At 51.7% G+C, this 27,143-nt stretch overlaps 1 protein-coding gene across 4 annotated transcripts in view; it reads right to left on the reverse strand.

Moving 5' to 3' along the window:
* Positions 1-21,174, reverse strand: part of Capn5 (calpain 5) — a 56,669-nt gene extending 35,495 nt beyond the window's left edge. The window contains exons 1-2 of one of the 4 annotated variants that reach the window (NM_134461.2): positions 21,006-21,174; positions 5,941-6,135 (exon numbers count right to left, since the gene is read on the reverse strand). In NM_134461.2, coding sequence (NP_604456.2) covers positions 5,941-6,105 — 165 coding nt within the window. In that variant the 5' untranslated portion in view covers positions 6,106-6,135; positions 21,006-21,174. Of the gene's footprint in view, positions 1-5,940; positions 6,136-6,300; positions 6,449-8,370; positions 10,969-21,005 lie in introns of those variants that run through there. The other 3 variants (XM_063277344.1, XM_063277369.1, XM_063277401.1) reach the window with 3 other exon arrangements.
* Positions 21,175-27,143: the final 5,969 nt, after the last annotated feature.

Consider the following 27,143-nt stretch of genomic DNA (forward strand, 5'->3'; position numbering starts at 1 on the left):
TCTATGGCCTGCATCTAGGTGTGCTGGTCCTAGGAATGATGAAACCACCCTTCCTCGTGTGTCCACAGGACGGAGGAGGACAAGATGTCTAAGCCCTGTCCACCACTGTAAGCCAAGGCTTCTCAGGGCCAGAGTTTGCCTTTCCTGAGTCACTGGCTGACCACAGTGGGCTAGGGACAGCCCCACTACAGGCAGGCTACTGGAAAGAGCAAGTGAGGTCTGAGCCTCCAGGAGAATGGAGCTGTGACAGCATGAGACCCATGAGACCAGGGAGGCTGTCAGGAAGGTGGCATCTTCAGAGCCGATGCGGGGAAGGCTGGTGGGCAGGAGCGAGGAAGAACAAGGACCCCCAAATGCCCTGAAAATGAAATCAGGCTTTAGCCAAAGCCAGGAAGAAAACTGACCCCCATTCATTCACACACACACACACACACACACACACACACACACACACCATACATACATCCTACACACATACACACACACTACACACACTACATACATACATCCTACACACACACACACACACACTACACACATACATACATCCTACACACACACACACACACTACACACATACATACATCCTACACACACACTACACACATACATACATCCTACACACACACACTACACACATACATACATCCTACACACACACATATATATATACATACACCCTACACACATATGCACACCCCTATACACATATAACACCCTACACTTTTATACACACCACATACACACACATTATGCTTATACATACACATCCTACACTTATACACACACACAAACACACACACCCTACAGTTATATACAACACATACACCCTACACTTATACACACACCCTACAGTTATATACAATGTAGAACTAGAGTTTTAAAAAGGTTACTCATTGTCAGAGTCCAGATGTGCAGGGCCGGACATACCTGAGGGAGAGCCAGAGATAGGACTTGCCGGACCAGCTATCAGCCCCAAGGACACTGACCATCCGTAGCCACCCCCTCCCCTTCCTTCACTCCCCAGAAGTGAGTCACCCCCCTGAGTGAGATGAGCCACCCTACCCGAGCTGCCGAGCTGCTAGAGAGCACGTACTCCTTGCTGATGTAATTTCGCGCCGAAAGTAACTGTGCACCATTTGAATTGACCAATCATGTGTAACCGCGCGAATGCCCCTAACCTCCCCTATATAAACCCCCGAGTTTGGAGGCTCGGGGTCGATTCCTCTGTCTCCTGTGTGGGATACGTATCGACCCGGGATCCTGCTAATAGGGATCTCGTTAATAAAAGCTACCTCCTGCTGTTACATCAAGACAGGCTACTCGTGATTCCTGGGGGCACCCCACCCCTCGATTGGAGCGAGAGACGCAGCTCCCCGTTTAGGGGTACGCTCTTTCAACAACACACACCCCCTAGTTATATACAATACACCCTACACTTATACACACACCCACACACACACCCTACAGTTATACACACCACACACACACATTCACACACGCTCACACACCCTACAGTTATATACATCACACACACACACTCACACACCCTACAGTTATATACAACACACACACACTCACACACCCTACAGTTATTATATACAACACACACACACACACACACACACACACACACACACACTCACACCTACTCCAGCACCTTCCAGCCCTGCCCACATCAGCTTGCTAAAGGTGGCTCTGAAAGGTGTTTATTCCAGGAAATCCCTCTGGCTACAGAAGAGAGAGTCCCTAGAGATAAGGCAGCTCGCAGGAAAGAAGAGTCTCACCAGTCAAACAACTAACTCAGCTGCATATTCAGATTTCCTGTCAGACAACTAACTCATCTGCATATTCAGGTTTCCTGGCCTTTGTTTCATCTTCCTATGGATTGTGACACAGGGCAAGCAAGGCCAAATCCGTGCACGAATCTATTTTCCTTCCTCCTGGTTCTGATTGTTTGGTAAATGTGAGCTGGACCTGAGACAATGGGCACCACTTAGCCGTTAGGTCCCTGTGACGGTCTGTATTTGCCTGGCCCAGGGAGTGGTACTATTAGTTGTATCCCTGTTAAAGTGGGTGTGGTCTTGTTGGAGTAGGTGTGTCACTGTGGGTGTGGGCTTTAAGACCCTAGGCCTAGCTGCCTGGAAGCCAGTCTGCCACTAGCAGCCTTCAGATGGAGATGTAGAACTCTCAGCTCCTCCAGCACCCTGCCTTCCTGGATGCTGCCATGCTTCTGCCTTGATGATACTAGACTGAAACTCTGAACCTGTAAGCCAGTCCCAATTAATGTTGTTCTTATAAGAGTTGCCTTGGGGGTTGGGGGATTTAGCTCAGTGGTAGAGCGCTTGCCTAGGAAGCGCAAGGCCCTGGGTTCGGTCCCCAGCTCCGAAAAAAAGAACCAAAAAAAAGAGTTGCCTTGGTCTCTTCAGCAGTAAAACACCAACTAAGACAGTCCTCTACCTGCCCGTGAGCTCCCTGGGAAGGGAGGTGTTTGGCACAGGGAAGCAAGTTGGAGACAGAAGCTACCAATAGGACATAAAGGAATGACAAAGTGCCCTAGACCCGACTGCCTGCTGTGAGTCCTGGACTGAAACACACAGACACACAGACACACAGACACACAGACACACACACACACACACACACACACACACACACACACACACACACACACGACTGGGGTATCGGTCCTCTGACCAACATATCTCCAGGTCACAGGCTTCTTCTGAACCTGCAGTCACCTCAGCTGGTTGGACCAGTTGGCCCAGATCTGACCCGGTCTGAGCCATGCCCCTCCTGGCTCAACAGGAAATTCAGGTTTTCAGGTGATACAGAGCCAGGAACTCAACCAGGATGGTGCTGGGCACAAGAGCTGTGCTGTCTGCACAAAGCTGCACCTGTGGGGCACACGCCTGTCCTTCTCTCCCTCGGTCCATTTCTGAACCTAAGACCACGGAAGGAAAGGCCACTGACCTTTGCCTGGGGCATAACAGAAAAAACCAGAGCGTGGTGCCTCCTTTGCCACTGCCCCTTCTCCTCCCCCATCTCCTTCAGCAATCCAGCCTCCGTCCCCTCGAATGCCAGGACCTTCCCTGGTGCTCTAAGCAGGCTGGGAGGCCACCCAGTTTTAGGTAGAACAGAAGCCTTCCTATAGCAGGACAAGTGGCCAGCACTGGAGTGTAGCAGCTTTCCCCAAATGAGCATAAATCCCTTGGATGGTGGGTGTGGGGAAGCTGCCTCAAGAAAAGCTAGGAGTTCCACAATTGACAAATGTTCATAGGATTCCTACCTGCCCTGATGCATTCTATCCAGAAACCCCAAACTGATGTCCAGATATCGGGAAGGCTGGGGGTAAGGAGGATAGACAGCTGCAGCCCCAGCCTGAGAACCAGAGTGGCTTCTGCCCACATCCCTCGCTCCCCAGAGCCCCTCCCACCGCCTCCTCCTCTAACCAGCAGTGACCGAGGGGCAGATGTTCCCTGAACAGAAAAGAAGGTAGCAAGATGGATACTAAAGAGAGTGAGACCTGGTGCCACCCACGAGGGAATGACAGGATACCAGGCCAGCTCTGGCTGGCTCCCCATCATGGGGCTGGCAAGAAGGATGAGGGTAGCTTGCTGCTGACACCTCCAGTACCTCAACTTGCAGAAACCATTCTCTACAAGAATTATTCTCCCCACTTAGAGACGAGCAACCCTGGCCCTGAGAAGGGGACACTTTGCTCAAGACCACACGTCACTTCAAGAAGGCACCTCAGGCCGGAGCCAAGTCTGGCTGCCTTAAAACGCAGGCTCTTCATAATACTTGGGGAGAAAAGAAGCCAGTGAGGAAGGGAGATTGACTGATGGTGGGGAAGCTGGGAGGCTGAGAGATGGGAAGGCTGAGGGCTGAGGCCTCAGGGCACTAAGAAGCTAAGGGTTTGGGAGCAAGGGAAAGGGTGAGGCTGGGAGGGAGGGAGGCAGGGAGGCAGGGAGTTTGCAGGGACTGAGAAACTGGGAACAGGAAGGCTGAGGGCCTGAGGCCTGGGAAACTGCAGGCAGGGAGGATGAGACGTAAAGACACTGAGTGGCTTGGGGGCTCAGAGACTGTCTAAAGAGAATCTCGAAGAACAGAGAGGTCACCATAATGACCAAGAGAAAAGTATTTGCAGGCGGAACCAGAACGAGCTGTAGTGACAATGACTTCCTGCTCTGCTTACAGTCTGTCATAGACCCAGGAAATAGAACCATTCAGAAGCACAGCTGCCTCAGGCCGATCTTACCGCTGGCCTTTGGCCAATAAGCTGTGAATCCAATGGTTAGGGGCTGGAAAACCTATTCCTAACCCAGGCTGCCCCACTTCCTCCCCAGCAGGACTTGCCCTTCCCCCACACTTTAGCCCTCTATCACATCAACCCCACGGGATCTTTTCTGCCCCACACTCCTTCTCCTGACCAAGACTGAAACCTGACTACTGTCCTGTGGACCCCAACCTGATGTCCCCAGCTATGCCAACCACATGTGCTGTGACCTAGCCTCTTCAGCTGCAGCCAGAAAGGCAGCTGGGCAGATGCCAAGGAGGGAGGGTGAAGGAGGAGGTAAGATTCCTGAGTGCAGGGGAAAGGGCTCTGAGAGGGCAGTGACTCCACTGGGTCACACTGCAGGGGCGTGCCAAGTCACCAGCCTTCCCTACTCAGCCTCGTGGAGCCCATTCCACACTGCAGCCCACAGCCTTAGGAAGAGGTCAGGGCAAGGTAAGTGTGTGCTAAGGGAGGCGGCAGGAGGAGGCTCAGGTGTCCACCCTCTCTCCTGGAAAACAGGATCTCACAAAGGCCCTTTGGAGCCGTCTCCTTCCCCTCACCTTGATGAAGCAGACGGTAGTAAGCATGGGAGGGTAGAGCCATAATCCTGTTACTGGGTCGGAGAAGGAAGCCAGGGTCAGAATCTCCCCAAAGGCCCAAGAACCCAGGGGCCTCTACCTGGTGTCAGGGAGGAGCCACGAGCAGGGCTCCTGGATGTGGGGTCCCTTCTCTCAGCCTCAGTTTCCTTCCCTGACAAGTAATGCCCATGTTGGCTGTTGGGAAGAAGCGTGAAGGTGGGATTTCATTTTTCTCCAAACGTCCAAGGACTAGAGAGACCGGACAGCACAAATCCGACCGCTGTGTGCTGAGGTTTGCGGGACACACAAGCCCTCAGATCTAACAAGCCAGGTTCAGAAGTGGGGTGTGCTTCCCTCGAGTGCCCTAGGCCCCACCTGCTTTGTCACTGCCAGAGGGAGCCTGATACCCGAGCCTCTATGTGGTTACACCTTCCCCACTGGCCTCACCCTGCAGACAGAGGTGCCTTCTCTGAGAACAGGGCAGGGAAGACGCCGTGATACCTGCTCAATGGTCTGGAGGAGCCTGGTCCTCTGTCAGTGACTGTCCCCTTGTCACCAGCACAGTGGTGAAGTCTGGAATGGGTCTGGGCCAGTGTCCTCTAGTGCCCTTGCTTTCACCCAGGCTCCAGGAAACCCACCCTGCAGACCTCCTCTGACATCTCACACACAGGACTGAGAACCAAGCCATGCCGCCAGACAGCTATGTCTGCTTAGCATGCGGCTCTTGGGCTCGAGACCAGGCTGGGAGTTGGAAAGGCCACCAACACTGAGGGTACAGGCTGGACATTGGTCCTCGGCCATTCTGTCCTGACGTTTCAATGACAGTACGTGCTTCCACTTGTACAGGAAGTGACTTTTAAAATCAGCAAAGTAAACTTGCCTCAGATATCACACAAGTGCACACAGGGTTCATTGACAGCACTGCACACACATCCCAAATGACCCTGGGAAGGAAAGCAGAGGTCTGCAGTGCCCACAGACCATGAGTATTCCATGCCGGAGCCATCTGCCTAGGTAGATGAATGGCTGCCTATGGGATGGGGCGGGGCCCATTCTCCCCAGGCAGGGGGACCAGACACTAACCTTAGGCCGCTTCCACCTGACTGTGGGCCCTGGGGTACCCTTATAGTAGAGTGAGTCGTCGGTGGCAGGGAAGTGGGGGTCCTCGAACAGCACCTTCCTGCGCAGACAGGCCCGCTTCAGAGCTGAGTAATTCTGGTCTTCATAGGCCTTTGTGCAGGAGAACATGGTGACCACGTCCCCAATTAGGGGAGGCCCCTAGAAGAGAGGAGAACAAGAAGACCATCAACCATAGGCACCATAAGTCCCCGCTGAGCACTGACCACAGGACGTACTCCCCTCCCGGCAGCATTCCAATATTAAAGGAAAGGAAATAAGGCACAGAGAGGGCTAGAGGCCTGCCCAAAGTCACACAGCTAGTACCTGCTATAGGACAAAGGACACAGAGCGAAGCACGGGCCTCAGCAATTGAGGTTCTCTCCTTTCTAGTGTCTGGAAGGCAATATAGCAGGCCCTCAGGCCACCAGTGCTTGATGTCCAGGGCCGGCCCAGGCCACTCCCACCTCACTCTCCCTGTATGTTTAGCCAGCCCTTCCTACTGCTCTGGGACTGAGTCATACAAGCGGCCACCCCCAGTAGCTTGTGGCCGGTATCGCACCCACAGGACTCGGCTGTGGGCATCTCAGAGGTGTCTTCCTGTTTCATTCCTGTCCAGTGGGGGAAAACCCTGTCACGGGTTGCTCCCAGCTGTCACCCAGTCCCCACCACAGCACTCTGCCTACTATGTGCACCTCACACTTAGGGAAGGGGCAGGCTCCTAGCACCATTCACTCCTCACAGGGGCAGGAGACCACCCAACACTTTGTACTTTGTACTAAGTTGAAGGGGCAGGCACTACACCAGTGTGGTGGGGGGAGGGGAGGGGCGGGTGGGGGTGGGGACACAGCCACCCATCCACCCATCGGGAGTGTTGACAGGGGTCTGGTCTCTCACATTCCATCTTCAGCCTCTCCAAATCTACTACACATCCTGGGCTCGCCAGGGACAACGCTTGTTGCTTTACTGAGGTTCAGGCTGCCCGTGAGAGAAACTGAGGCAGAATTCTGAGAATGGCTTCTGGGCAAAGTTTAATAGCAGAGTTTCGTGTAGACACTGATTCTGGCCAAACTACTCATTTGCTGTGTGACCATGGAAAAGCTCCTCCACCTCTTTGAACCCCTTTCGTTCATCTCCAAGATGGAAACAAGGCTGGTTCAGTGAGAGAATGATGCCATTATGATCAGCCAGGGGCAGAGGGTGGCAGGCCTCCTGTCATTCCACATAGACGCCAGCTCTCTGGCACCCACCGTGTGCGAGCCATTGTTTGTGTCTACTGTTGAGAGCAACACCAGGTGGGCATGCTGTCGCCATCTTAGAATGGGGCTGAGGGTCTGTGAGGCAAGGCACCTTACCCATGTTCTCACGGAAGAGGGAGTGGACTGGAACCCAGGCCTCAGGTTGAGGTGGCCCACCTTGGCCTTGGGAGCAAGGACTAGGCAATGAATGTCAGGCAAGTTCCCCACATAACCCTCAACTGAGCCGCAGCCCAAAGGGAAGGAAGGCAGAGGATTCTCCAGGGAAGGAAAGAAACAGGAAGGAAGAGGTGACATGTTCAGTGGACACAGAAAAAGCAAGGAGGGTCCTTGTCCCATTGGCTGAGGGTGGGCAATGCCTCCTCGTACTGTATCTGTAGCCACTGTAACCATTCGAGGTTGCTGTGTGACTCGAGCCAACCGCTTAACTTCCCTGGTCTCTCCTCTGCCCAAGGAGATCAGTCTCCACTGGCCTTAGGCCTCCCTCAGCCTTAGAGCCCTGGGAAAAGAGAAAGGGGAGGCTGGAAAGCCTCAGGGCCCTTAGGCACCAAACAGGTTCGTCAGCCCAGCAGGCTTTAGCAGCCCGACCTCAGGAAGTAATTTAAGCCTCAAGAATTAAATCAGGGAGCCAGAAATCAGCCACTGTGATTCCAGTATTTCAGATCCCAGAGAGCCCAGAGAGGGGGAACAAGGCAGCTTGACAACACACAGCCAAGATAACAAATGAGGCTTCTGGCTGCTCTCCAGGCCACAGGGAGGTCAACAACACAGGGAGGATCTGTTGGAAGAAGGGATGGGCAACCGGAAGACACTGGGCGAAGGGGAGCAGAGGTGGGCAGGCAAGGAGGGCATGGGTAGACGGGAGTGGGTCACCAACAAGGCTCGGACACACCTGTCATCCCCCTCATCCCTGCCAGGCAGGCCAACCCTGGCCTCCTAGAGTTCTTCTGGGATCTGGGACCTGGCCTTTAGCTACTCAGCCGCCAACTCTGACCCCATGTGGTACACCCAAGGTGTCACAGACTCTGCAGCCTCTCCCCATAACTTCAGGTACTCTCTCAGAAGGCAAAATATAAGCAGGAAGGCAGGAGACCCAGATTCACACAGCCTCCTGTCTACCCAGGCCCATCAGTGTCCTTACCTGGGTTAGAGTTGGACAAAGCCTGTGGATAGTGGGGATGCAGAGACAGGATGTTAAGGACAGGCTGGGCCTCCCAGCTGTCTGCTGTCCAAAGCTTCTCTTTCCCACCAATCTCACCCTGCATCCTTTACCCTGTGACCCACATTCTTGTAGGGGCCTCAAACTGTGAGCTAAGGGCATTTGCATAAGCCTCCCCTTCACAATCTTGCCTTGGCCATCTGGAGCCCCCAGGAGCCCAGCGCCCATTTGGACACTCCTTGCCGGTTTTCCCAGCCCACCGTCTGAGGACAGGGCCCGCATCAAGTGTTTTTGCTGCACCACCACCACCACCACCACCACCACCACCACCACCACCACCACCACCACCACCCACTCAACAGTGAGGCACTGGGATTCAGTAATTAGATTCAGGTCCCAGTACCCACCTGGCTGTTCACAATTCTAACTGGGCATGCAAAGCTCTCTTCTGGCCTCCACAGGCACTAGGCATGCCCATGTCACCCAAACATACATGCTGGGGGTGGGGGTGGGGGAACCAAACCAAAACAAACAAAAAACCACTCACAGACATAAAAAGAAACCAAGATAGAGGAGGGGGATGGGGCTCTAAAGGAAGTTGGTTTCAGTTCGCACTCGAGCCATCTGGAGCCACCCACCTCTGCCCACTGGACCTGGCATCCGTTTGCTTCCTGACCTTCCTGATGGCTGTGTGCCAGCTGTGGGGCCCACACCCCACTGCCCAGGCTGAGCTGACTAGGGCCCTGCCCTTCAGGCACTGTGACTGAGCCTGGGTAACAGGGCCCCAGGGCTGAACTAGCTGGAGGCCTGCGTAGGCCACACAGCCTACAGGGTCTTTTGTCAGAAAGAGAAACTTCTAGATGAAGAAATAGCGGAGCCAGGACAAAGAACCAGAGGACAGGCTGAGCAGGAGTCCAATAGCAGGGGCAGACAGAGCACCAACAACAGCCAAGGCCCAGCTAGAGGAGCCACACCCAGTCAAGCAGCCCGGTCCTAAAGTTCTGGTCACTGAGACACTGCCAGGGCAAACAGATCAGTGGAGTGGAGCAGAACAGAATCTACACAGTCCACAGGTATAAAGGCAGCTGACTCATGGCTTGGTGCACTGAGGAGAGAACCACTGTTCCAATGAATGGTAGGACACTTGCTCTCCACACAAAAGAAGAGCAATCTTGACCCTACCTCACACCACACCCAGAACCAACCCCAGGAAAACAGCAGTGGAACTCCACCCCTGGGGCTGCCTGCAATCAGCATAACATAGCTGAAGAACTGGCTCAGCCTTTAAGAGCACTTGGTGCTCTAGCAGAGGACCCAGGTTTAGTGGCTCACGATCATCTGTAACTCCAATTCCAGGTGGTCCAATTCCTTCTTCTAACCTCCACAGGCACTAGGCACATGTTTGGTACACAAGACAAACATGCAGACCAAACACCCATACACGTAAAATAACATAACAATAAAATTAAAATAAACAGCAATAACAAAACCAGCAGAAAGTAAGAGAAAAAGTGACCCCAAACATATAGAAGAAAAGGTGCTGGGCTTCATGGATCAGCAAGAAAGTACAAGTTAAGACCAGAGCAAGACAGCAGCGCATCCTACTAGGAGGGTTAGAGCGGGAAGCACCATGGCACGCTAGCTCACACATGTCCAGAGCACAGGCTGGGTTCGAAGCTAAGTAGCACAGTGATGTGTTAACATGTGTGAGCCCACTAGAGTCCATGCTCAAAAACAAAACAATGACACGTCAGGTGGAGCTGTGACACCTGGCAGAAGTGGACATCTGCAGTGACTCTGCAAAGCTGCCTGAGGCCCTGCTGATTCGAGCAACACATGTTCACTGTCTAGGTAGTCGATTATATAGTCTCACTCTGAGACCGTATCAACCATGTCCCACAGATCCAGAGAGACATAAGAGTATTGAGCACAGATTTCTTTTCAAAGACTTTATTTTTAACCCGTGAACTCCTGATCCGCTACTGCCCAAGTTCGAGAATCCCAGACATCAAAACCTGAACTGGCACAATAGAATCCGGCATGTTGAAATCAGAAACTATTCAAGGACTATCAATAAAGGACTGGGTGAGAGGGTTTGCTCTTGTTATCTTCAAGTAATAGAAAACAAACCCACAGTGTTATGCAACCCCACAGATGGAGCGCACAGGCATGGAGTTCAACAACAGGAGCATGACTTTGACTACATGATTTCGTTAGATCACATTGAAAAGCAGGGCCAAATTGCTCTGATACCAAAGCCAGAAAGGAAAGTTACAGGCAAGCTAGAGAGGAGCTCAGAGGTAAAGGGCACCCTCTGCTCTCTCAGGGGACCTGAGTTCTGTTCCCAGCACCCACAAGGGGGCTCACAACCACCTACAATTTCAGCTTCCAGGGATCTAATGTGTTCTTCTGTCCTCTTCCAACATTGCAGTCACTCACGTGCACATACCCTCACACATACACATACATGAAAAGAAAAAAGCAAGAGAGTTTTAGGTCAGCGGTTTCTGAGGAACACAGACACAAAACCTGACGTTCCAGCAGCAGAATCAATTACTATGTGTGTTTATATGTTAAAAAAAAAAGCCTTAACAAAGGCAAAAAACAGAAGTCCCTGGCACCTGAAAAGGACGCTCAGTGTGACCCAGGGGCTGGAAAGAAGAATGACTCAGTAGTAACAGTGGAGGTGAGTGTGATGAGGCCAGCTTAAGCTATAGAGTCAAATGCTGTCTCCAAAGACAGATGGAAGCCATACAATCCTCTTGTCAAGTATAAGGAAAACACTGGAGAACACTCGGCATCAAATCCGAGAAGTAATGCTCAGAATTAAATAGTAAAGAAGACAGACGAGGAGGGTAGCACACAAAACCCAGGTGTGCTTCTAGGCGAAACAAACTACCCAAAAAAGAAAGAGCGAATCCCATTCACAGTAGCCACAGAAAGAAAACAAAGTAAAACTGCCTCAGAATAAATGTAAGCAGGGAGGTGAAACCCTCACAGTAGAACTGTAACAGAGGGGAAGGGATACAATAAATGCTACATAGTCCACGTTTATGCCCTGGAGGAAACAATGTGGAGGCAGCACTATGCTATCCCATTCAGCACAATGCCAAAGACTTCCTCACAGACAGAAAACAGAACCCTAAAACTCACAGGAACCCACAGAAGAGCCTTGAACAGCTTAAGCTATTGCTCTGACAAGACATCACGGCCAAAAGCAAGTTGGGGTAGAAAAGATTTATCTGGCTTATACTTCCACATCACTGAAGGAAGTCAGGGCTGGAAGTTAAACAGGGCAGGAGCTGATGCAGAGGCCATGGAGGGGTGCTTCTTACTGGCTTGCTCCTCATGGCTTTCTCAGTCTGCTTTCTTATAGCACTCAGGACTACCAGCTCAGGGACGGCGCCACCCACCATGGGCTGGGCTCTCCCACATCAATCACTGAGAAATGCCTTACATCCTCATCTTACGGAGGCATTTTGTCAATCAAGGTACTCTAATTTCAGATGACTCTAGCTTGGGTCAGGTTGACATAAACTAGCCAACACACATACACACACACACACACACACACACACACACACACACACACACACACCGTGGCACTGGGCATGATGAGACCAGGAACAAAGAGTCAGAAGACTCCTGAGAGACACACCCAGAATACAGCAAATACATAGGCGAATGCCAGAGCAAACCACTGAACTGAGAACGGGTCCCCCGTTGAAGGAATCAGAGAAAGTACTGGGAGAGCTTGAAGGGGCTTGAGAACCCATATAAACAACAATGCCAACAACCAGAGCTTCCAAAGACTAAGCCACTACCTAAAGACTATACATGGACTGACCCTGGGTTCCAACCTCATAGGTAGCAATGAATAGCCTAGTAAGAGCACCAGGGGAAGGGGAAGCCCTTGGTCCTGCCAAGACTGAACCCCCAGTGAACGTGATTGTTGGGGGGAGGGCGGTAATGGGGGGAGGATGGGGAGGGGAAGCCCATATAGAAGGGGAGGAGGAGGGGTTAGGGGGATGTTGGCCTGGAAACCGGGAAGGGGAATAACAATTGAAATGTAAATAAGATATACTCAAGTTAATAAAGATTAAAAAAAAAAGAGTCAGAAGACTACATACATGTTTAAAGTTCATTGATTTGCAGCAAAGGTCTCAACATCACCCAGTGGGAAAAGGGACTAGATTCCCATCAAGGGGGTGGAAACAGGGAAACACACATGCAACGGAATATAGTTACACCCTAATTTCACTTATGCAAAATCCAGCTTAAATGCATCAAAGACTAGAAAACTATTTAGTGTAAAACCACCAGAGGAAAATGGGGAAAGTGCATGATGCAGGTCTGGGCAGATTATTTTTTTCTTTCTTTCTTTCTTTCTTTCTTTCTTTCTTTCTTTCTTTCCTTCCTTCCTTCCTTCCTTCCTTCCTTCCTTCCTTCCTTCCTTCTTTTGATATGATCTCAAAAGCACAGAAGACAAAGGCAAAAGTAGACGAACAGACTGACATCAGACAACAAAGTTTCTACACAAAGTGATCCATGGAGCGAAAACAGCTCACAGCATGTAGAGCCTATTTCTGATAGGAGACTGATTTCTAACGTAATGAGGAGCTTGACTCAGTAGCTGCATAGCAGACACTCGGCTGGTAAAGAGGCAAAAACCTAAACAGATGTTTCTCAGAAAAGAAATATGAACGACCATCGCATATATGAGTAACAGTTCAACATCAGTAACCATCAGGAAAAACAAATTAAAACCAGAAGACATGCTCTTTCACACCTGGTAGAGTCCTTAAAAGACTGGGTGAGGATGTAGACAGCAGCAGTGTGTGTGCACCTGTAATCCTAGGCAGGAGGATCACAAGTTCTAGGTCAGCCTTGGCTATATACTAAAGCCACTCATAAAAGAATCTAAAATAGGACTAGCCTGGGCCAGCAATCCTATCCCACCCGTGGGTTCACAATCCTGAAGATATGAAATCAACCTGGTGAAGAGACCATCCTCACAGCAGAATTCACTCAGAGATGGGAACAAGTATCCACCAACAGGCGAATGGATAGTGAACGGTGGACAGGGGTGTAGCGCAGTAGGTAGAGTGACTCCCAGAGATTCGCAAAGTGTGTGTGCCTGCAGACACAACACTAGGGAAAGAGAGACAGGCGGAGTCAGAGTTCAAGGACAGACTCTACTATGCAGGAAATTCAAGACCAGTCTTGTCTTAAACAAAACAAAACAAAACAAAAACAAAAAACAAAAAACAAAAAACAAAAAAAAAAACAAAACAAGGGCCAGTGAGATAGCTCAGGGTAAAGACCTTTGGCCTGAGTTCAACTCCCTGAACCCACATAAAGGGAAGGACAGACGGAGGGAAGGAGAGGAAGGGTGAGAATTGACTTCATAGAGTTGCCCTCTGACCTCCACACACCTGCTGTGCCATACATCCACTCCCACACAACAACAATAAAACAAATATTAATGCATTTTTAAAATTCGGTGTACCTCACCTGTAATGGCTACTGTATCAGGCCATTTTCTGTTACTGTGATAAACATCTGAGATAACTGACTTTTAGAGAGAAAGGTTGCTATGACTCACAGTCTGAGTGGTTTCAACCCATGATGGGGAACCCTTAAATTCAGGCCTCTTGTGGGGCTGAAAAGCACTGTTAGGGACCCTTAGGTGAGGCAGAACCTCAAAGTCCAGAAAGATTTCAAAGTGAAAGCAATTTGGATTCCTCAGTCCTCTTCACAAGCCTATCCTTGGTAACATAAAGACAACCCCACCTCAAACGGCTGACACCTAAACCCTAGCACATGGGCCTTTGGGGAACATTCCAGACCCAAACCATGTACTATCTTTGCTATCCAGTGTACTCAGAACTGCTAACCCCCCGAGGCAATCCAGGCAAAGAGGGACCCATGGTGGCAGATATGCTGTAGTCAGTGATCTTGGGGTGGGGGTCGGCATACTGTGGTTGGCGCTTTCAGGCAGGAGGCAGGTTACAGCAGACAGAGAATGTCGGTTACTCTCTGAGATGAAGCATGAGGTGTGGGATGTGTCTCCATGTTAGACAGAGAGGCCAGAGTGCATGTATAAGGTCCCAGGTTCTATCCCCAGCACTGTGAGCAGGGGCGGGGCAAGCCCACTTTAATCAGATTCTTAGTGTATCTATTTCTTCGTCCTGCGGCCTTTGTCTGCAGGCTGCCCCCAGACCTCCAGCTCTCTCGGTACCGAGGAAAGCAAGTGTGAAGGAAAAGCAGGCTCAGGCCACCGGGCTTCCAGGCTTCTGGCTGTAGAGACTTCAGGCTGTGGAGCTGAGGCAGCCAGGCCTAAATGAGTCACCCAACCAACGCCAGGCAGGCTGGCACCCACACTGGGAAATCCTGTTCTCCCTCCCTTCCCCTTATCATTTCTGTTGGTGTCCAATACCCTCCCCACCCAGCGACAGTGAGCTCCCGACACACCCCCAGCCCGGTGGTCCCCTTCTTCACCCCTTAGAGCTGGAGGGCAGGGACAGGCACATGGAACACTGAGTCTGAACTAGCCCTAAGGGATGGAGGTCCAGGAGGCTTGGAAGCCTCCACACAGAGAGAGGGAAAAGTGCTCTTGGCTCTGTGTGGCCCTGAGTCACAGGCCTGACCCCACAGCTGTTCCTCATTTGGGATTCAGGTTCTGCTGAGGGTGTCATAAGTAGGCAAGAGCTTGGGAGGCCTCTGTAAGCAGGAGGATGCTGGAGTGGGGTGGGGTGGGGTGGGGTAAGGGTATTTCGGTCCCTGGGTTCCTGTGGACTGTGGGTAGTGACAGGAGGAAGCTGAACATGTGGGCAAAAATGTGAGGAGAGGCTTCCTGCACAGGCTCTGCCACTGTTTTGAGTTCTCAGACTCACTTTCCAGGAAAGCCCTCGGCCTGGGCAAACCAGGACAGAGGGTCACCCTTCCGAACCTCACAGCCTAGCACCATATGCTGTGGAGAGACACTGACATGGGAGTAGGGCGGGGGACGGGGCGTGCAGTGTGTGCTCCCAGCAAAGGAGTGTGTCCTACCAGGGTGAGGTGGGGACAGGATGCTGGCAGCTCAGAATACAGGGGTGCTTCTCACTCACCCCCCACCCCACCCCCTCCAAGACAGACAATCTGATGGAAAGGCTTGATCTGGTCATGTGACTCCAGCTCTTCGGCCCTCTCTGGCTTGTAGGTTCTTACCATGGATGGCGGTGTAGAGAATGCCTTGACACATGGTTTCTAATCTGGTGGGCCTGTCATCAGGACAGTCACCCCCAGGTTTCCCCCATATGCATGGGCAGGCTGTGGCCCTAACTCCACCTCCTTCCAGAGGTGAGGATTCAAAACCCAATGAGAAGTGGTACCTAATCCTCAGATGGAGAAACTGAGGTGCCCTTTCTCAACTCAAGTTCCTGTACATCTGTAGAAACAGACTGGGTTGCTTCCACTGCCCAGAGGGAAAGGGAGAGAACATTCAGGGTAGAGGCAGAAACCTGTCCCATGTCAGGGCCCAGTTCTGCCTGGCTAATAACCTCGTTCCCAGGGTCCTGCCCCTGTACCTGCTCTGTGCTTGGACAACAGGAGTCAGACAAAACCGTGCCCCAGAGGACAGCTAGTGGAGAGACAGAGACCCCAGGAGAGCCTAAGCCTGCTCTGGTGTGTGTGAGGAGCCTAATGTGGACCTCAGAAAGGTGTGGGGGCAAGAAGGAGCATGCTAGGAGGAAGAAACCAGTTAGGCCAGGCTGAAGGCCAGGGTGTGGAGGAAAGGGAGACAGAAGTAGGAGCAAGCCAGCCCAGAAAGCCAGGCCCAGGACGTAGAGAAGCTGAAGGGAGACTCGGACCAGGCTGCACTCAGAGAAGTACCTGACATGACACAGTGTTGGTTATAGGAATGAAAAGTAAGTCATGGCCTGCAAGCCAGGGCGCCCTGGGGTCAACTGGGCTCCCTCCTTGGAGACTTGCAGGCTCCTAGGTTGACAGACCGGGTGTTCAGGTGAGTGGTGTGTGGGTGACCCTTCCAGGCCCTGTGCGCTGCTGGGAGCTGAGTGCTGTAGCACTTGGATGCCAGAGTCCCTGCCCCATGCCCAGGAAGACAAACTGAAGCTCGCACTACCAAGCCTGAGTTGGCCTAAAATGCCACGCTGCTAAAACAAGGAGTAAGGACCAGGAGGGGCCAGGCAGGTCAGCTCTACAAACTAAGGCAGCCTGCCTCCTCACCTCACCCCCGTTCCCATCCAGCAGGCCTAAGTACTCTCTCAGGCACTTGTTTTGCTGCTGTTGTTTGTTTTTTTGTTTTGTTTTGTACTGTTTGTTTGTTTTAACAGTCTCATCTTTTAGCCTTAGCTGGCCTAGGATGGAGCCAGATAGATAGAGCTCAAAAAACTGCCTGCCTCTGTCTCCAGCCCCCACTCCAAGTGCTAGAGTTAAAGTCACGGGCCACCACACCAGGCTTGGCTTACCTGCCTCTTAAAAGGAGTTGGTGAAGGTCCCAGGACCAGCCCTGCACTAGCTGTACTGAATGCACGACTCGCACGGGCTACACTCTACCCTCAAGCCGTAGCACAGTCCTAGCAGGATGAGATCTAGTCCCTGGGGTGACCTCAGGGACGTACTGAGAGTCCCCTCTTCTGATATCACTAGGTTCTGGCTCCCGTGGACTCAGGCTGGGCACCAGGGCCAGAGACAAAACAGTCCCAGGCCTGTCTGAAAGGAAGCAGGCACAGGACACATTCAGTCACTGAGAATAACCTTAGGAGATATCCAGGACCTAGATTAGGAAAACCAGCCAATGTAGGCCCCAGGGAGTTGGTGGTGTAGGAGTGGGGTTGGGGTTGGGGAGATGGGGTAGATTCTGCCAAGAACACTACAGTTAGTTCTTCCCTGATAATGACTGGCGAAAGCATCCACATAGGAATCCGTAGCCCCTGTGGGCCTCTCATAGCCCTTGAAGCTTGAAGATGGATAGGGATGGGTCCTAACAGTAATGGCTGCCCAAATCTAAGGACCCGAGTTCCATGCCCACCACTCACAGGTAGAAGGAGTAAGCACAATGTCAGAACCATGGCCCCTGACCTCCACTCACCACCCACAGCACGTGCCCAGCCAGGCACAAGCCCCTCCCTCCCCCGTGCACACATAAAACGTAACATAAATAAAAACAGAGCCAGAGGGAGGCAGAGAGTGCAGAAGAGGAAAAGGAATGAGCCCATGGACCAGAAACTGGGGTGACTCAGGTGCAAGGAATGTCAGCAGCCTGCACGAGCCGGAGGAGACAAGGAACAGGGTCCAGCCTGCATTTCAGTCCCACAAGGCTCATCTCAGACTTCTGACATTCCGGGCCAGGGCAGAATGAAGCCACAATTGTCTTAAACCTGACTTTCTGGCCTCTTGGGTTCTGCGATTATAACGGAAAAACATCTCTGAGGAACAGGGGTGAGTGACGGGGCCCGACTGCTCCCTACTTCTTGGAGGAACTGCCTCCCAGTGAAACATGAAGTCCCATTATAGCTGCTAGTGAGAAGTCATGGAGTCCTACCTCAGCCTAACTGGCAGAAGTCATCCAGTGAGGGAGAGAGGGTACCATAGCGCAGGGATGACTGGCTAGGCCGGAGCGGACATATGAGCAGATTCCCAGCCCTTTGTCCCACGTCTGTGCACACCTGACAGTGATGGACACCTTGATGCCCATGAATGGGCCCTGGTCTGCTCTGGCCACTGGCACCTTCTATACCTGACCAGGTGCCCCACTGAGACATAAGGTCACAGGATGCTCTCACAGACAGCTCTGGGAAACCTGGAGTCTCAATGACCACGGTCCCAACAATGACAACAGGGTGTGGCAGCTCAGCCCTCATTGGGCAGCAAAAACACACTGTACAACCCTATATCCAAGCTCAGGAACAGGCTTCAGGAGGTCCAGATTGGTACCCCAAAAGCATGTGGCCCATTTTTGCCTTTAGTGAACAAAGAAAGACAGAGCCTGAGAACTAAAGGAGGCTGGTAGTTCCACCTGATCTGAGGCAAGGTGGCATCACTACTGACAGAAGAGGCTACCAAGGGGGAGTTGGAGGCCAAGTCTGGGGACCTCAGGGAACTAGAGGAAAATGAGAATTGAAAGGGTAGGGAGATGTCTGGAGGACTTGGGGGGCTGGGAGGGGCCCCTCAGGCACTGAGAGATAGGGGAGAGGAGGGCTCAATCAGCAAGACCAGCTACAGAGTCTGGCAGCAGCTGCCCAGCCTACAGAGATACTTGGAGAAGGTCTAACAGGCTGCTGTCTGTAACTGGGGACAGCCAGGACTCGTACCCATGAGCTCTTTGCAAGACACACCTAAAGTATCCCTCAGCTGACCTACCCTGCTTCTCTCAGGGCATAGGGGGATGATGTTGGTGGCTAAAAGACTTGGCCAATCTGACAGAGGACACTGAGCAGGAACTTAGAAATAATTTGCAGGTCTTCTTGTTCATTAAAGCCAAGAAGGCCTCCCACTTTAATAGGAAAAACAAAAACAAAAAGCAAACACCACAAAACAAAATAACAACAACAACAACAACAACAACACCGCTGTCCAGTCCTTTTGCCTGAAAATGAAGGAGCTCTCTTTACTCAATGAAGGGACTGGTGGCAATGGCTGTCAACTAGCTACCAAACACCTTGTAGTAAACGGCCTAAGTGACCAGATCTAATGTCACCACCATCTTCCCTAAGTCTCTGTGACAAGGTATTACTCAGCCTCACTCCACACACCTGGAGAAACTGAGTCACAGGCAAAGTTCTCTGTTACAAGGCAAGCAGGAAAACAAGGAGCCAGTCTTAAGGACAAAGAAGATGGGCCCTTCAGGCAAGAGGGTGGTAGAGAGTGGCCTCCTAGTACCCTCTGAGGGGACAAGGAAGGCTTCCTTTTGGGGGAACCAGATCTCAGAGCCATCCTAAAAGCTTTCAGGGTAATTAGAGTAGAATAAGACAGAGACAGCACAGGCTTCTAAGAAGCTCACAGATGTCCCACCGAAAGCCACCAGTGCTCAACTGCCACCTATATGGTACCGTTTCTGAGCCAGCCAGCTGCTCTTACCCAGCAATAGTCCTGTGAAGCTTCCCCCAGACCTCCCACTCCTGTTCTGGGAGCACCAACAGATCCTCTCCTGTCTTGCCACACCTATCCCTGCACTGGGTGCTGAGAAGAGACGAGGTCTGTGGGGGAGGCTTTCCCTGCTGTAACCTCTATAACACCGCTCCCCCAGGGTAGCCAAAGATGCCCTTGTCAGACACACCCACCTTCCAGACTGGCATTCAACTTCACACCTCTGTCTTTGTCCATGCTCTTTCCTGGTCTGACTGTTCCATAGTTTGGACTCTCTGGTCCTTGCTTCACTGTGTTGGACTTTTCTAATCCTTGCTAAGATGACCTGTCAGCTCCCAGGCAAGCATGGCCCCTGCCTGGTTCTTGGCTCTGCCTTATTCTCATCACACAAGTCAGGAGCTCATCTGTTGGCCCACCATTCTCTCAGTGGGAAGAGAAGCCTCTTAGGGTAGGCTCCACCCAGGTTTCGGCTCTGACCCAGCCTGGGGCAACTGCAGCAGTTGGGCCCACCATACCAGACCCCTCTGCCCCTCTTCATCTCCACCCAGAACACTAAGCCTACAGCCAGGAACAGCCAGGATCCTGGGAGGCCTCTGCCCCCCCCCAACCCCCCCTACAAGGCAGAGCATCCCAGGAAGATGTCACTGAACACTTAGCTACCCTGGGCATTGGCTGAGTGTCCCACGCTCCTGCACACAGGAGATCAGGTCTTGTGTCTTAGGGTCCTGGGTGCCAATTCTGGCTGGATCACCATAGAGGGAGGCTGCCTTCCTTTCTGCTGCTGGGGCTCATCTGTGTGAAGTCTGGGGCTGACTCTTACCAGGGAAGACTGCCAGGGGAAAATTGAGCACCTGTTAATGCCTTTCAGTCCTACTCCACCCATGGGCCCCTCTAGGAAAACCTTTCCTACACCCCCTCAATCCTGAGGGCTGGAGCTAGGACCCTGAATACTCCCTGGGAAAAGCCAGGTTCTGCCAGACCCACCTTGCTCCACACACATCCAGTCCTGAAGGCAAGGAGAGAGGCCCGCATTCAACTAGGGGATTATGGTCAACAAGAGGGGAAGGGTCATATATCTGGATCTTTGGCCTCATGCCTACTCCAAGCCATGGTATGAGGACATCTAGAAAGGTTAGGTTTAATGGGTTGAGGGGCACAGAGGTGAGGACAGGAAAAGGGACCTGTAAGGAAGATTAGAAAGTCAAGCACACCCCAGCGAATCTGTACTGGGAACACGGCCTCAGAACCCCCAGAGAGAGGTGAGGTTGGTCCTTCACTCAGGGTTGCAGGTGGAAGTGGGAATGAGCTCAGGGACCAGGGCAGATCTTTGGGGGATGGGGGTGGAGCTCAGCCTCCTAGGCCTGCAGGCCAGGGCCCAACTCCCAGCCCTGAATCCGCGGGACATACAACCCCTGCTCGGATTCGTGCTTCCGAGGCACGCACTGGACCGCGCTGCACCTGCACACACACCCAAACGCACACTAATGTGCGCTCGCACACGCCTCCCTCCGCGCAGCGCCTCCTACCTGCCGCGTCGCCGCAGCTGGAGCCGGACTCCTGAGATGCAGGGCACGGTGCGGGCACTGGAGCGGAGGTTGGATCTGCCCGCGCCACAGCCTGGGACTCTGCGGGGAAACGCTGCCCCGGCAGCCCGCAGGCAGGGGCGGGAACTTGGACCCCGGGGCTTCGGTCTGTCCCGCCCCGCCTCGCAGCCTCCTCCGATTGGAGGCCAGAGGCGTGGTCTCGCGGGGCGGGGCGGGAAAGGGGGGGGTTGTTGCGCATGCGAACTGGAGAGGCCGTTCTCCTCGAGGCCGCCCCGATAGTGCTGGCTCGGAACTGGGAGGGTGGCCCTGACCCAGCGTTCCTTCCTCCCCATTCTAGTGTTGTCCGCAATAGGAGAGCATCTCGGGATGTTGGCTGCCTAGCTCGCCATTGGCCTTAGAGGACCCGCGTGCCCCACCAAGTCCAGGCAGAGAATGTTGGCTGATTTGGGGTATGCATCTCAGGCGGGCTCAGACAGGGCCAAGGCAGGGCAGCTGAGAATGGGAGGACCCAAGGAGATGAGAACCCCTCCCTTTCCGTTTGTATATTCACACCCATTCCCAAGATTTTAGCTGGAGAAGAGTAATGTAGGCCCTGGTGAGGTACCCAGAGGGTCCCAGTCAGTTAAGGAAGTTGGCCCTGCCCTGTCCTGTCCTGTCCTGTCCTGTCCTGTCCTGTCCTGTCCTGTCCTGGGCATTTATCTGCTCCCAGTGCAGACTGAAGAAGCGGCAGGGTCCAGATTTTTGACTCTCTTTTGACTGCCTTCAGAATGCTCTGGAACACACTAAGCCTTGGTTTCTTACTCTATAAAGTGGGAACTGGAATCCTGCAGGCCAGGCTGTTTGGAGGAATACTGTAGGGATTTATGGATGACCAAGGCTGGCCAACAGTAGGCTGGGTCCCTCCAAGGCCACAGAGACAACACTTGTCTGATTGCTCATCGTGCTGGCTGCTGGCCCACCTCAGAGGTCAGAAACTCAGGCCCACTCATCTCTCTAGTTTCCTGGTCTCTGTTAATGATTACTTCAGTCACCCTGCCTTCTACCTCACCTCTGTCTCTGGCCACCCAAGTGTAGCTCCATCTGAGCAGAGTTTTCAACGTGATGCTGTCCTCCAAGCACAATGTTCCAAGACTGTACTAGGTTTCGCTCTCTGTCTCCCTTAGTCCTGGTCTGTGGCTAGCCCAGGGTTTTTTATTCGTTCCATCCCCACAGAAAAGCACTTCCAGTGACCACACACAGCCTCAACATGTCTCTGCCCAGGGCCCTTGACCCACAAAGCAGATCTGGATCCAAGGTTCACTCCACCAGTTACTGGTCTCAGTTTCCATGTCTGTAAAATGGGCTTTCCAGGAGAAGAACATGGTGACTGTGGGGGCAGAAAAGTCAAAAGGTTCAGTCAAAATCCTCGAGCAAGGAAGTAGGCAGCATTGCCTCTGGCAGAGCACCTCTCGTATCTTCAGAGACAGAACAGGGGTCATGTCTGGAAAAGTGTGTTCTTCAAAACCATAGTATTCAGAGAATTCCCTGACTCTCTTCTATAGCTCAGAGTATGAAGCCAGGGGAGGGGTATCATGTGTTGGTTTCATTCACAGGCTCTGCCTTGACTCCTTAGCTGTGGGCCTTAGACGTGAGACCCGCACTGTGGAACCCCCATAGCAGCACCCAAGCTGCAGTTGTGGTGGCTGATTGGCTTGACTCCTGGGGAGTCCTTCTGGGGGCCTCTAGCTGCTACTGTCATCCAGCCTGGCCTGCTCATTTTGTAAAGATTTGTGTCTCCAGCAGCAGACACACTGTAACCTGGCGATTAGTCCCAGGTGCCTTAGAGCCCGGCTTAGCCTAGGAGGCCTGTCTCAGAGCCCATCTCTGGCAGTTTCCACCTTCCTGACGGATGTGGCAAGAAACCTAGAGAGACGGCGACCTGCCGAGGGCATCTGGACTTGATGAAGGGAGCAGTTTTCTGATCCTTGGGGAGCAGAAGATCAAGACGTGCCAGGAAGAGCCCGGCTGCCTAACAAAGCTTTCTGAGGGGCGGATGATGCATCTTTGCCAATGCGTTGGCCTTAGGACCCTGCCAATTGGTTTTTGTGAGCTTAGTCATCTAATGGTGCCATTAAAGAGCCTGATGGTAGGTCTTTTCCCATTAAATTCTCACAGTTATTAGCCCCACTTAGCCAATGACAGACCTGAACCTCAGGGAGATGCCCCGGGTCACAAAATTAGTAAACAGCAGAACCGGGATCCAGACCTACCGAACTATGCTGGTTCTATCTAGTCTTGTGTTGGATCTCTCCTTCTCCTTCTCCTTCTTCTCCTTCTCCTCTCCTTCTCCTTCTCCTCTCCTTCTCCTTCTCCTCTCCTTCTCCTCTCCTTCTCCTTCTCCTTCCTTATCCTTCTCCTCCCTTCTCCTTCCGTATCCTTCTCCTTCTTCTCCTCTCCTTCCTTCTCCTTCTCCTTTTCCTTCTCCTTCCTTCTTTTTCTCCTTCTCCTTCTCCTTCTCTCCTGGCTTTCAGAGAAAGGACATCACTGTGGGCTCCTTGACCTGCTGTCCAACCTCTACTTAAATTCCCTTGTAACTGGGAACTGGGATATCCCTGTCCCTCCTACTTGTCAGAATCTCTTATATCCCAACCCATTCTACCTAGCTCTGCAGAGCTCTACACCCCTCGACAATGCCCAGGAATGGAATTGTCTCTGCACAGGTCAGTAACACTGTCATTACTGTTCCTGAGTAATAATAGTGTTACATTGTTTCCTGGGTAAACTCATAATGATCGTTTCCTCTTTCTTTCTTTCTTTCTTTCTTTCTTTCTTTCTTTCTTTCTTTCTTCCTTCCTTCCTTCCTTCCTTCCTCCCTCCCTCTCTCTCTCTTTCTTCCTCCTCCCCCTCCTTCTCCTCCTCCCCCTCCTCCTCCTTTGTTTTTAATCATTTTGGCTAGCCGAGGACTCCCAGGTTTACATGTTTCCTCCACCTCAGCCTACTAAATGCTGGGGACTATTGGTGTTGTGGAAATATCCCCACATAGGCTCATGTGTTTAAACACTTGGTCTCCAGCAGATGGCGCTGTTTGGAAAGGCTGTAGAACTTTCAGGAGGTGATGCCTCAAAGGGGGATGTAGGTCAGACTTTGAACCTTCTAAGGCTTTGAGATTTTACAGCCCCGCCCCTGTCCACTCTGTGCTTAACTGTGGACTCAGTGTGGCTAGCCACCTTGTGTGTCCTTTCTCAAACTGTCAGTCAAAAAAATCCCTTTTCTAAATAGCAGCTGTCAGAGCAACGATGAAAGTCACTAATACAGAAAATTGGTATTATGGGTGGTGTTTTGTTGTAATAAACCTGAGCAAGTCATTTGGAATTGTTTTGCAAGAGGAATGTGGGAGAGTAGAGAACATACTAGAAAGGTGTAGGCAGAACTTGAAGGGACATTGTGATAGGAGTTTAGAGGATGAGACGCCAAGGGTAATATGTACAATGGACGCCCAGTTCATGAGGTTTCAGAAGGGGATTAAGACTCTTATCAGGAATTGGGCTAGAATCCATTTGTATTACATTCCAGTTAAAATCTCGGTATATCCTGCTCACGTTTCAGACATAAAGGTAAGCCAAACTAAAACAAAACAAAACAAACAAAAATATCCAGTGGACTAATTTGTTCAATAGGGCAAATGTTCCTTCCAAGACAGGAAATAATAATAACCAGGCTCTGTCACAGCTGCTGCTCACTGCACTTGTCTAGGTCTGCAGTGAGAGGAGGAACAGTGGAGCAGAGAGATAGGAACATAGTGTGGTTTGGTGGTGGACAGGAGCGAGCTTAAGGTTTCAGGCAAGGCCGATGCAAGGGCAGCTGTTGAGAAGATTGTCCCCAAGAGAGAACCTAACTCTGTGCCTTGGGATGATTGGAAAAGAAGAGTCTCGAGCTGGAGAGATGGCTCAGTGGTTAAGAGCACGGACTGCTCTTCCAAAGGTCCTGAGTTCAATTCCCAGCACCTGGTGGCTCACAACCATCTGTAATGGGATCTGATACCCTCTTCTGGTGTGTCTGAAGACAGCTACAGTATACTCATATAAATAAAAATAAAACAGAAGAAGAGTCTCTAAAGGCAAGACCTTGCCCACCAGAAGAGCCATCATATGGAAATGCAAGCTCCCTTCCAAGGAGAGAGCCTGCACTGAGAACCCTGAAGAAGGAAGGGAGTTTTAGTTTGCCTCCTTGTTGCTCTGATAAAAAACTGTCATAAGCAAAGGCGGCTTGGAGTGGAAAGGGTTTATTTCATCTTACATTTCTAGGACGTAATTCATCACTGACGGAAGCCAGGGCAGGAACCTAGTGGTAGGGACTGAAGCAGAGACCATGGATGACTATGGCTCGCTGATGTGCTCCCTGCTTCTGCTCAGCTGACTTTCTTGTATAACAGAGGCCCACCAGCCCAGCGGAACTACCACCCACAGTAGGGTAGGCTCTCCTCCATCAATTTAGCAGTCAAGAAACGCCCCACAGTGATACCCACAGGCAAATCTAATGGCATTGCTTCCTCAGTGGATGCTCCCTCTTCCCAGGTGTGTAAAGGGGACAGCCATGCTTAGCCATCATGAAGGGGCTCTCTGTTAAAACCAAACAGACAGACAAGCAACAGTCTAAGAAAGATTTTTTTTCCAAGACATACAGAAGCCACTATAGCTTTGGTCCTGGGGGATAAAGCTACATCCTGAGCTGAAAGCAGAACTTGGCAATGTTGTTCACATGGTACTAGCTTTTCAGGCACGGGAGAAAGAGTGAAGTCATGGAGGTTTGCACAAGGTTCTAGAAGCACCCCCAACACACACACCCTGGGCTCGGACAATGCACGGCAGTTTTTCTGCAAGTAGGGGCTCAGCATTAAGCTGGAGATACCAGGACATGGGGCATCCACCAAGGAATGCTGCAGGCATGAAATGAAGCCAACCCAGGAGAGAGGCTATGTGTGCTGCAGGAGCAGAACTAGAGAGGCAGCCTACACAAATATTTTGGAGCCCAGAAGCAAGTCCATCAACCTGCCGCAGAAGTGACAGACAGACTGTCTCAAACAAGGTAGGAGATGAGGACAGACATCCAAGGTTATACTGTGATCTCCATGCACATGCCACAGCATGGACATGCTTTTATCATACAACATATGTTATATACGCTAAAATAAAACATGCAGAGAGGCCCTCTACACGTGGAGTGTCCCAGCATAGCAACTCTTAGTGCCCAGTCTCTTTAGGTGAAACGAAATGGGAGCCACGTTAACCAATCCCACGAAGTGATTTCAGGCCAGGGATTCAGAATGCAGAAGAGGGGCCGGGGGGTGGGGGTGGGGTGCTGGTTCAACAGCTAGGAGCACTGGCTGCTCTTCCAAAGGCCCGGGGTTCAATTCCCAGCACACACATGGCAGCTCACCACTGTCTACAACTCCAGTTTCTGACACCCTTCCACAGACATACATGCAGGCAAAAACACCAATGCACATGAAACAAAAATAAATTGCATAGAAAAGACTAAAATGTTAGAAACACCACCCACAAAAACAAACCAATTAAAAAAATTAAATTAAAAAAATGCAAGGAGTCCGGTTAGGAATCCAGGCCTTACAGCTAGGCTGGGTGAGAGGGTGTGCCTGTGACATCATTGCTTGGGCTGAGGCAGGAAGATTGAAAGATCAGTCGGGATGGAGAGATGGCTTTGTCAGCAAAGCATTGGCTGTATGAGAATGAGAACATCTGATCTGATTCCCACCAGGAAAGGAAACAAGCCACATGTGAGGGCCTTTGCTTATAGTCCCCACCGGGAAGCAGGGACTAGCAAGTCCCTAGAGTTCAGTGGCCAACAGAGCTGAAGAGGGGAGTGTCAGGCTCAGTGAGGGACCTCACCTCAGAAAACAGAGCAGAGAGCAACTGAGGAATACAGCAACTTTGACCTCTCCCTTCCACATGCACACACACACGCATACATGCACACACACACACAGAGGCACATGTGTACACACACACACAGAGGTACACGTATACATACACACACACCCCACACACACACAGAGGCACCCGTGTACACACACAGGCACACGTGTACACACACACAGGCACATGTGTACACACACACAGGCAC

Source organism: Rattus norvegicus, chromosome 1 (assembly GCF_036323735.1).
Source record: "Rattus norvegicus strain BN/NHsdMcwi chromosome 1, GRCr8, whole genome shotgun sequence".
Taxonomy (NCBI): domain Eukaryota; kingdom Metazoa; phylum Chordata; class Mammalia; order Rodentia; family Muridae; genus Rattus; species Rattus norvegicus.